At 47.4% G+C, this 11,830-nt stretch overlaps 1 protein-coding gene across 1 annotated transcript in view; it reads right to left on the bottom strand.

The window, feature by feature from the left end:
- Window positions 1-9,562, bottom strand: part of LOC117802444 (thrombospondin type-1 domain-containing protein 4-like) — a 181,015-nt gene extending 171,453 nt beyond the window's left edge. Inside the window, exons 1-3 of the mRNA XM_034661695.1 lie at window positions 9,500-9,562; window positions 7,287-7,405; window positions 3,588-4,035 (exon numbers count right to left, since the gene is read on the bottom strand). Of these exons, the coding sequence (XP_034517586.1) occupies window positions 3,588-4,035; window positions 7,287-7,405; window positions 9,500-9,562 (630 nt within the window). The remainder of the gene's footprint in view (window positions 1-3,587; window positions 4,036-7,286; window positions 7,406-9,499) is intronic.
- Between the last annotated feature and the right edge of the window lie 2,268 nt (window positions 9,563-11,830).

Genomic DNA, 11,830 nt, shown 5'->3' on the forward strand with positions numbered 1-11,830 from the left:
TATTACCCCCGCTTCCCAGGTGTTCCCAGGGGGTTAGCGCCTCACACCAGGAAACCGGGGCTCACATCCCGCACAGCCACTCTCCGAGCCCACTATTTTAGACGCCCTCCAGACTAACCTCCAATTAAACTAGCTCAGTAGATGGCTTTCCGACTCTGCGCTGTTTCTCAAAGGCTCTCATGCATCTATCTCATGTACGGAAGTCTAGCAAGGCCTATGTGAAATCTCCGTATTGTGAGATGTTAAAGAACAAAATGCCCACTAAAACTGCAATGATTTAAAGTGGACAGGAGGAGGCCAGAGGGAAAGGAAGGAGGGGCCCTACGATCGGGCAGGTGTCGGGGCGCCCTGAGACTCTGGCACAAGCCGGCTTCCCTGTCTTTGACTAAGCTGTTTCTTTTGCCTCCAAATGCCCTTTTCTCTTTTGGCCATCCTTAGAAGCCCAGCTCAACTGTTCCCTCTTCAGTGGAGTCTTCCCCAACCCACTGGCTTCCTGCTCTGTGCTCCCAGAGATCTTCCCCAACCCCAAGTGCTCCAGCACCAAGGGCAATGACGTCCAGGCTGCTGCACTGGGCACCGTCTCTGCCCCTGGACCACGAGGTCTCTGAACCACAAGGGTGTTGCGGGAGGGACTGTGAGCAGTGATGAGATAGTGTTCCCAGATCTGGAAGCCTGCCAGACCATTTCCCCTAATTCACACCATCCCTCATATGCATTACCATACATCTCACAACTAAGACCTCTCCTGTGGGGACAGTCTTAGAAAGAGGGGTATTCCATCGAGAACTTGTGTGGGATCTACTGGGCATTTAGTTTAAAAGATGGAGTTCTGAAATCAGGGGATCTTTCCAACCCACCCTGGCCTACCTTCCCTTCTTCCTCTTCTCCCAGATAGGAACTGGGAGAGATCTCTAAATGCATGTATTCCTTTTTAATCTTTGGAGAGGACAAAAGTGATAACTTGTACTCCCAAGTTGACTAGTATGATTTTTCACAATACTGCCCTTCACCTCTTTCCTCTTGGAGTAGGCAGATTTATACAATTTGGAGCTTCATGTTATCTCTTCATGTTGCCCACTGGGGGAGGGGTACATAAATGTCCACCTGAGGTAATCCATGCTAAGGTGTCAGAGCACACAGGTCCGCACAGGAAGTGTGCAAGTCAGACTCCACACAGTGGGACTGAAACAGCTCTCTTCAGAAAGGCCTGCTTGCAAGACTGGGCCTTGGCTGGCATCTGGGAACTTGGATTTCAGAACGGCTTCCATCACTCCCTGAGTGATAAGAGTGACTCACTATGCCCAAACTATTTGTATTAGCAATATAGTTTATGTTCAACCCCTGCTTTCCTCCTAGGTGTCTGGAATTTTGGTATGAGGCAGGCAGAGGGTGCCTATGTGACCAGCCCCCAATAAAAATCTTGGGCACCGAGTCTCTAATGAGCTTCCCTCATAGACAACACTTCACATGTGTTATCACAACTCATGGCTGGGGGAATTAAGTACATCCTGTGTGACTCCACTGGGAGAAGACTCCTGGAAGCGTGTGCCTGGTTTCCTCTAGACTTTGCCCCATGTACCTTTCTCTTCACTGATTTTGCTTTTATGGTAATAAATCATAGGTATGAGTCTTCCCAAGAAATCATCAAACCTAGGAGAGGTCTTAGGGACCCTAACACTAGGAGTTTAAATGGAGGTTAGGGGATGGCCCAAGTGCCCAGAAGCCACGGGCTTATAAAAAGAAGATAGGCAGTCATGGGACCTCTAAGGAATGGCATCTCTCAATAAGGGTAACTAGGATGGGACTTGGGATGATGGGGTGCACTGGGGAGGACACTGAAATGTTACAGCCAAGAAAAAGGAACTAAAGCTATATAATTCTTTGTCAGCTTTCACCTCTCTGTCCTGGGTTTGAGGTGTTAATTTGCCCGCTGCCAAATGATGGCAGCCATCATAAAGTCACAGGAATTTTCTAAGATGCCTTGTGATTCAATGTCTGTAGTAGTGGAGTCATCCCAGCACCCAGAGAAGCCACAATGTCTACATGGAGAGAGGTGGCCCTGCTGTCAGCAAAATGTGCATCCTTGAAAAATGTAGGTGAAGTGACAGAAATACTAAAGAGATATCGGGTCCACATACGTGCCAAATGCCCTCACTCTTTTTCTTTTTCTTCATCATTTATGTGGTCTTCAAAATTAAGAAACATACTAGTCAATGGGAGAATGTGTTCTACATTAGAGATGAATTCATTTCATTTTATTTATTCTTTTAAAGATTTTAATTTTAATTTTTTTTAGAGAGAGAGAGTGTGTGAGGGGGTGGGCAGAGGGAGAAAGAGAATCTTACGCAGACTCCACGCCCAGTGTGGAGCCCATCATGGAGCCAACGGCGCTTGATCTCATGACCCTGAGATCATGACCCTGAGATCACGACTTGAGCTGAAATCAGCTTAACCGACTGAGCCCCACCCCACCCCTGGCGCCCCTGAATCTTAAGGATCCCTTAAAGGATAGTGATGATATTCAAGAACAGGGACCATGTATGATCACGGGCACAAGGATTTCTTTTCGTTTTATAAAACCCTGTCTTAACATCACCTCATTTGATCCTAACGACTCTACAAGACAGATAATACGACTTTTCTTTCATCTTCCATGGCACCTGGTCCGTTACAAGACAAGCAGTGATGCTTAATTAAGACTTAATGGCTGACTGATTTGTAATGGCTTTAGAAAAATTACTGCTTTACAGAAATTAATAATTCCTAAAGCCTGTCAGTGGAAGAACAGGCTCAAAAGCAATCTAGGCATTCAGAGGAATTATTAAAATCACAAATTAAGTCATTTCTATGGATTCTATAGCAGGAAATATATTTTTAATGAGGAAATTGAAGCTAATATGTAACAGCTGTCCTGTTGCCCAGTAACGGAATATTAAGGCAGATTAAATTATTAATGAAAAATATAGCAACTTGGAAATTTAACCTTTGAACATCCTCTTACTCCTTTCTCCTTTACATACAGTCTTTAAACTGATATATTTTTTTTAAAAACCACATTTGGTCATCCTGGGTAGTTCCCATTTTTAATTTGCTTTGCTACTGATTAGCTATGGAATCTTCAGCAAGTCATTCGCTCTCAGACTTCATCATACACTATCCAAAGTGCTCACGCCTGGAAGAGTAGGACACTGACTGGAACATACAGATGCTGGTCAAACCTCCCCCAACTGCCAAGTCTTGGGCACCACCACCGACAGCCCCAAACTAGCCAAACTGCCCTTGACCCACCGACCAGTGCACCAAGAATAAATATTGTTAACATAAAGTCCCTGAGAACGTGGAGGTTGTGTGATACATGGCAACAGCGACCGTCAAGAAGTTATTCCTGAATTACTGAAGTCACAACCTTAGGAAAAGGAGAAGCATCCATGGAGAGCTCATGGAGAGAAGCGTGAGGGAGAGAAGATATACGGGTGCATTAACATGGCCTAAAGGGCCGGGCCCTCGCTGTCTTCACGTGTTCACTGGCAAAGCAGAAAGAGGGGAGGGGCAGCCGTCCCGGCCGGCGTGGGGCAGTGTGTACTCACATTGGTGTTGCACAGCTTGTACTGCCGATAGGCCCCGATACAGGAGATGGCTGCAGACTGGGCGGGCTGCAAGAAGCTCTGAGCTGCCCTGGGGGCCCCCATGCCGTGGTTGCTGCTGGTTTCTGGGCTGTGGAAGAGACTGGAAGCTGCAGGAAAGCCTTGGTCATGGGTCAAAGGCAGCTGGTAGACGGAGGCTTCGGAGGTCTGCAGTCCAGAACGAGGGCCACTGTCACTCTGGTACAAAGGCCCATGCTGGGGGGCCCGGTGGGCCGGCGGGCTGTAGCCGTGGTTAGGACCGGATGGCGCCTGGGACCTGGAATGTCCAGACGAGGGCCTCTGCCTCCGAAGCCTCTGTGGCGAGTGTGCGGAGTCCGTCTGCAGTGGTAAGATGTACGGGGCCTTACCGTAGCCATACTTGCCAGGGCCGATGGGACCACGGGTCCTGCTCCTAAAGAAAGACACACAAGATTAGATGGACGGAGTCATAGAAGTTCCATGTTAACCTGGAAGCTGTGGTCCATGGTGGAAGGGACTGGACAGGGGTGGAAACTCTGGCAGAGAGCCTACGGTGGAACAGGGAGGTAGAGGGAGGGCATTCCAGGAGAAGGGGACGTCATGGAAGCTGGCGCAGAGAGGCTCCACGGAGGCTGGAAAGTCGAATGAAGGTGGGCCATGTGAGTGGTGGAAAATGAGGCTGGAACCATAAGCTGTGGTCAGTATGTGACTGACGGCAGGGCCACTGCGCCAGTTCGTAGGCTGTAGGGAGCCACTGAGGTTTTTTGAGAAGTATAAGGACATAATTGTAATTTCGGCTACAGTAACTTCCTGTTCATTTGTTTTCTCTGAAAATAATCTATGGGTTTTTTTTCTCACTCAACTGCGCCCGATATTTCAGACCGGTTTCCATTACCGTTCATGCCCAAATAGCTTTTCCAGGTAAGTGGAATTTAGCTAAGCAACCACACCCTAATGCTGCCCTGAGGCCTGACCTGCACTGGGTCATATTTAATCCCTGAAGAAATTAAAAGAGGTCAAATGGTTGGCTATCCATCACTCTTGAGGCAACCCACAGCGAACGCTGGGTGAACCAGCATCTTCACGTCGGTAGAATCTTTAGATTTTAAGACCCGTTGCCTTGTGAGACCTTAGAAAAATCACGTAAAGAGTTGTGTGCTGGTAAATGTTTAATGACTGGTTTTCTTGGGCGGGGGGAGCCCTGGTTTGTGGCATGTATCTACATGCAGGGTATAAACGCTTCGGCCACGGCCGACCACAAGCCACCATCTTGAAGACATAATCAGCTCTAGTGAATGGGAGAGAACAGCTCCAGCACACCACACTGCATGTAAATTTATTATGCGACTACTGTTTACAAAACTCAGAGCTATGAATGGTCAAGAATATAAAAGTGAGTCAGATATGGTTCCCAAGTCCCCAGCCTTACAACAGAAAGCAACCAGAACATCACTCAAGGTGGGGTAAGAGCCTTACAAGCAACTACACAGGATAATTTGGGAATTCTGAGGCAAGAGGAAGCATTTATGTCTGCAGGGATGTGAGAAGGGTTTCAATGTCACTGGTCCGAGTTGGGGAGCAAGGTTCCAATACTCTGTGCAACGACCTGAAGAAATCATTTCTTACTTCTTTGTAAAATGTTCTGAGCTGGATCTATTTTTTTTTTAATTTTATTTTATTATATTATGTTAATCACCATACAGTACATCCCCAGATTCCGATGTAAAGTTTGATGCAATGACCATGAAGGTCATTCCAGCTCTAAAATTATATGCTTCCATAATAATTAATTCTACATTTATGTAAAATTGGAAACGTGCCCAAGGGTTTCTACAGGATGGCCCCATTAAAATAAGCACATTAAAATAGCAATCAAGGTGAAACATTAATTTCTGTCCTCATGAGGAAATTCTTTCTTCACTCTATGTAACCACTGAATATAAAATTTAACAAACCACAACTAATTATTAACATCTTTATCACTAATTGCACCTTCATTCTTAGCTGATACGGTTTTGAATTAAACTGCGCTAGTGTTTATTTTGCCTTGAGGCATTTCTTGATTAATCTTGGCAACACTTGGGACTCGTTAATGATGGGGGATCCAGCGTGCTGCTTTAAGAGACGCTATTAAGAAGTTAGTCTTAAATATATATATAACTTGGATGTAATCTGCCTTTTTCTCTCTGTGGCAGGCCAGGTAAAATGAATGACATCATGTAAGGGCAAGGGAACGAATTTCTGTATGTGTGTGCGTCTTTCTTTTTAAGATCAGAAAGCCTACCAAGAATTCCAACCTCAAAGTAAAGGCTGGGTGGAGACACCAGCTGAAGGTAATAGAGAAATGAGGACGTGTGAAGCAGTGCATCTCAAACCTGGACGTGCCCAGGAATCAGCTAGAGATCTCGTTAGGGGCAGATTCTGATTTAGTTGGTCTGGGGTGGGGCCTGAGACTCTGCATTTCCAAGAAGCTCCCAGGTGCTGCTGGTCCCGAGTCCCACAGCTTTGAGGAACTGAAATTCCAAACCAAAGGGTAAGAGTGCAACCATAAAAGTGATCATTTTTTTTTAAAGATTTATTGATTGATTGGAGAGAGCGAGAGTGTAAGAGCAGTGGGGGAGGGGGCAGAGAGAGAGGGAGACAGAAACTCAAGCAGACTCCTGGCGAGGGGCTCGATCTCCCGATCCTGACATCATGACCTGCGCCGACACCAAGAGTCAGGTGCTTAACCGACTGCGCCACGCAGGCAGCCCAGGAGTGATCATTTTCAATGGAGAACAAGAGCTATAACATTTTCTTCTGACATAACAGAAATCTGCTGGCCTGGGCCCCATTGCAGCGCTGCGATGAGCCACTGAACCAGGACTGACTTGATGCTGCTCTTGAGGGATGGAGGCAGCAGAGGGAGAACCTACTGTTGGCTGATGACTTGAGTAAGCGTCTTTCCAAAGGCCGCCCATCACCCCAAGGAGGTAACCTACACACGTGCCAATGGACATTTTCATATCCACGCTGCATTCCAGGAACCTTGGCCTAAACTAGAGAACAAGGCACAACCCACAGGAACAGCAGCACTGCTGGAAAGATGATGTTTCAAAAACAAACGAGCAACTACCTCTGATGAAGAGGCCAACGAGAATGAGCAGCGGGTCAGGGTGTGATTGTGCAAGACGGGGTTTCTGCATCCTTGAGTCAGGACACTGGAATGAGGGGCAGACTCATCCCCCCCCTTGGCCCAGACAGCATGTGTTTTTCTTACAGCGGGCAGAGCTGATCATCCTGACGGTTCAGGATGGCCTCTTCCCCGGCAGGACAGAGTCCATCTGGACACTGGCAGGGTGGCCGACATGAACTAGGCAGATTTATGCAGCATGGGGATAATAAGCACAGATGTGGCCAAGGGAAACTGTGTGGCTAGTTAACCCTTCCAGGGAACATGCAATAGGTACATGGGAGGCTACAGGCTCCGTTAGTTCTGTTAGGTCTCCCCATAATCCATCTTTGGGATTTTACTTTGTATTCCTCACTTGTCAAATTTGGGGAACGTAGGTCTTGAGAAATAAACAGAAAAAAAGCCCAGTTTGGCCATCAAAGGCCTAGGCGTGAGCACAGCATAGAGGTTAATGACTTGAGCCCTGAAGCCAGGTTTCCTGGGCTGGAATCCCAGCTTTGCCACTTACTAACTTATGCAGCTTTGCGTAAGTTACTCCATCTTTTGATGCATCAGTTTCTTCACACGGGGCCAGGACGAGGATGAGGACTGTGAGGCGCACAGGATGCAGCACGAAAGGGTCGTGCAGGTGCTGGTGGAACCTCAGAGTGCTGTCTCCTTAAACGTTGTGCCCAAGGGCCCCCACTCTGGGGGCCAAGATGATAATAGTACCTTCCTTACAGGTTGTTGTAAAGAATAAATAGTAAGAGCAAAAGACTTAAAGAATACCTAGCACAGAGCATGCATCATATAAGTATTTGCTTTAAAAAAAAGTTCTAACTTGGCCACTTACTAGCTCTATGAACTTCGGTGAACAATGCACTATCCATCTTCTTACCTATAAAATGAGAGCACACCCACTAGGAGGGCTGTAATAAAGAGGAGAGATAACAGCAAGTGTGGGAGATGATGCAGAGAACAGGAGGGAATGTCTTCGACATTCTTACCCTTTGGAAAGCAATCTGGAAGTTCCTCAGTAAAGGTAAATGTAGTGTTACCATACGACCCAGCAATTCCAATCTTAGCCATATACCCGAGAGAAATGAAAACACATGTCCGCACAAAAACGTGTATGTGAATGTACATAACCGCTTTCTTCATGACAGCCAGGAGACAGAAACAACCCATGTCCATCAAGTGATGAGTGGACAGACGAAACATCGTATAACCAAAGAATGGGTTATTATTCAACCATGAAAGGGACAGAGTACTGAGATATGCTACAACAGAGACAAACCTCAAAAACATTCTAAGTGAAAGAACACAAACACAAAAGGCCACATAGCCTATTGATACACACTACCCAGAAGAGACAAATCCACAGAGAAAGAAAGTGGGTTACACTATAGCCAAACTATGGAAGGAGCCCAAATGCCCAGCTACTGATGAATGAATAAAGATGTGGTATATATACAATGGAATACTACTCAGCCATCAAAAAGAATGAGCTCTTGCCATTTGCAATGAGGTGGATGGAGCTAGAGTGTGTTATGCAAAGTGAAATAAGTCAATCAGAGAAAGGCAAATACCATATGATCTCACTATATGTGGAATTTAAGAAACAAAATGGAGGGGGGAATAAAAGAGAGGGAGAGAAATCATGAGAGACTCTTAATGATAGAGAACAAACTGAGGCTTGATGGAGAGAGGTGGGTGGGGATGGGCTAGATGGGTGATGGGCACTAAGGAGGACACTTGTTGTGATGAGCAGTGGGTGTTGTATGTAAGCGATGAGCTACTGAACTCGACTCCTGAAACCAATATTGAGCTGTATGTCGACTTACTAGAATTTAAATTTTTAAAAAAATAAATAATAATTAAAAAAGAAAGATTAGCAATTGCCAGGGCTTGGGGGATGGGAGAATAGGGAGTGACAGCTGAAGGGTATGGGGTTTCTTTTTGGGGTGATGGAAATGTTCTATAATTAGACAGTGGAGATCATTATACAGCCTGTGAATATAATAAAAACCCTGAATAATGCACTTTTTTTTTAAGATTTATCAATTTTAAAGAGAGAGAGAGAGCACTAGAGCAGGGGGAGGGACACATGGAGAGGGAGAAGCAGACTCCCTGCTGAGCTGGGAGCAGAACACAGGGCTTGATCCCAGAACCCTGAGATCATGACCTGAGCTGAAATCGAGAGTCAGATGCTTAACTGACTGAGTCACCCAGGCGCCCCACTGAATTACACTGTAAATGATTAGCTTTATGGCATATTAATTATATCTCAATAAAGCTGTTACTTTTTTAAAAATTAGACCATGAATAATTCCTGTCTTATCTACTTATAATGACGTTTTAAAGATCAGATCGAGGTTACCAATAGGAATGCACTTTTTGAATCTGAAAGCAGTTCTGTCCTTTCGTTCTCCATCATTTGCTTCAACAACTATCGAGAAACCTTCTCTGAGCAGATACTATGAACATCTATGAACATCATGTGTAATGTCTTCTCTGCTCGCTCACCCTTCAGGCCCTGATAACAGAAGTAAATGCGGAGCCTCCCTCCCCCACAGGATGGCTCAGTGACAAGAACCTGACAGTCAGGGCTCTGACACCAGGTTCCGGTCCCAGTTCTTCCAGTGGGTGACCTACTGTGGGTGTCTGGGAAATTGTTGTTTCTCGAGACAGTGGCTGCAAATAGCATTTTGGAAAGGGCAACAAGCACATAAAATGTCTTCCTTACAACAGGCTGGCCGCCATCCAGGGCCTCATTACGTGTGACGTTGTGCAGCTTGGTGACGTTCATCCCGGCCAGTGTGATGACTCCAGCACAGACGCCACATCTAGTCTTCTTCTCAACCCTATGCACGTGCCCGGGAAATGTGTCATTACAACTGTCACCCGTAACTGACAACACCCACACTTCTGCTGCCTGCCCAGACCCTTCTCGTGGGTGTTAACCACATATATCCAACTGACCTCTAGACTACAGAGTCGGCTTCTCACCTGGGGATCCTACCAAGATACAGCTTCCGATTCAAGAGGTCTGGCTGGACCTCTGTTCTGCATTTGTAACAAGCTCCCAGGTGATGCCGATGCTGTGGGTCTTGGGACCACACTCTGCCGACTCATCCCCACAGACATCTCAAACCACACATTCAAGCCCAAATTCATCACCTTTCCCCCTACAAGACTATTCTCCTTCTAGTTGTTCCTCTAGTCTCCACTTGAGCAATTCTCAACTTGAGGAAGCATCAGGATCACCAGGAAGTCTTGTTAAAACGGGCCACTGCACCCATCTGCAAAGAGTCTAACGCAAGAGATCTGAGGTGGGATCTGAGAAGCTGCATTTCCAACATGCTCCCAGACGTTGCTGATGCCAGTGGTCTGGGGACCACGCTGTGAAAACCACTGCTCTGTTTCACCCCCACGTACCCCACCATCCCCTGAAGTCAGCTGGCTCGTCCACTCTCCCTACATCTCTGTTTCAAATGTACACTCCTTGGCTTTGCCATCCAGCCTGCACGACACGGCTCCCGCTGCCTCTCCTGTCCTGACCCCAGCACCACACGAACCACCCACACCACACTCCATGCACTCATTTCTCATGCTCTGCTCGTGCTATTTGCTCTCGAGGCTGCCTTCTCCCCCACCACGTCCTGGACTGACGACCTCTTCCCCCTCCGGGACTCAGCTGAAGTGTTACCTCCCCAGTAACGCTCTTCCTGGGGTGAACCCGCCCCAACCCTTCACTGCCTTAAGTCCACCTCCTTTTCTGTCATCCTCCCACTGGACCCCATGTAACTGTTTAGTTTCAGCATGATTTGTTTCGTCTGCCTTAGTTTACCAGGCTGCAGGCTCCTTAGGGGCAGGGGATGCCTCTTGTCCTGTATCACGAGAACCTGGCACAGTGACATAGGAGGTGCTGAAGAACTGAAATACGGAATGAATGAATGGCTCATACCACAACTACCAAAGGAAGGAAAATCCCCCCTTCCCATTAACGCATCTGTTTTATTTCTGCTTTACGAAAAATTGTCTTTTATGAAAAGACTGTTAAACTGGTGTGGTGCTGAGGATAAGGCCACCTCCCTCTACGTAAGAATAAAAGTCTCATCTGCTGGGAGACATCATTCCTGGTTTCAACCCCCTGGAGAAGGAACAGGTTATAGGCATGGAAAGAGGGACCCGGTAGGGGCTGGGACTCGGCCTTTATCCTCAAAAGGAGAGAAGAAGTCAGGGGTCAGGGGCGCCTCCACGCCTGTCCATCAGAGCTGGAGAGCCAGCGGGCAAGGCTGGCTGGCAGCTGCTTGTGGCCACAGGACGGCTTGCCACCTCTTTGCTGAGCACTGAGTAAGATGGGCCGGGCTGTTTGCATTTCTTAGACTCTGCATGTTTATTTCCCTTTTGTTTGGCCGCAGAGCTCAGACAAGTCTCTGTGAGGGGCCCGCCTCTCTCAGCTGTGCTAACATGAACCACACATGGGCCACCGCGGCCAGCAGAGCAGCAGCCCCTGGGATGGGCCAGCAAGGAGCCCCCAGGAGTCTGAGCCCGGGCACTGTGGGGAAGCTGGACCTCCATGAAGGAGGCTGGCAGTGAGGCCAGCTCCCCCTGCTCCAGGGGGAGGTCTCCCTGCCCTGCTTGATCCCGGGGACTCTAGCTCTCACGGCATTTAGAGAAGCGGCATTCATTTGCAGCAAGGTACCTAAGCTGAACCGCTAGGGAAGCAGAAATCAGTTCTTCTGTAGGGAAGATGGGAGATTATTGAAGGCTGGAGATGCCAGGCAGAATCAGGGGTGCTGGGGAGTCCCCATGCTAGATGCTGCTGAGAAAGTCTGAGCTCCTACGGACTCCTACTACATCCAATAAATCACAACACATGATTTTAAGGAATCCTTGATGCCATATTCGCACTTGCCACTGTTACTACAGATCAAGACGAAACTCTTACAAAGCCAATGTTTTGGGGCACATTTGGCTGGCCCATCTCCAGACCTGAGACAGGCCTGAGGAAATATGAAACTAAGTATCATGGACTCCTAGTTACAAATGGGGGGTGTTGCCTCCACATAAG

The sequence above is a fragment of the Ailuropoda melanoleuca genome, chromosome 5 (assembly GCF_002007445.2).
Source record: "Ailuropoda melanoleuca isolate Jingjing chromosome 5, ASM200744v2, whole genome shotgun sequence".
In the NCBI taxonomy this organism is placed as follows: domain Eukaryota; kingdom Metazoa; phylum Chordata; class Mammalia; order Carnivora; family Ursidae; genus Ailuropoda; species Ailuropoda melanoleuca.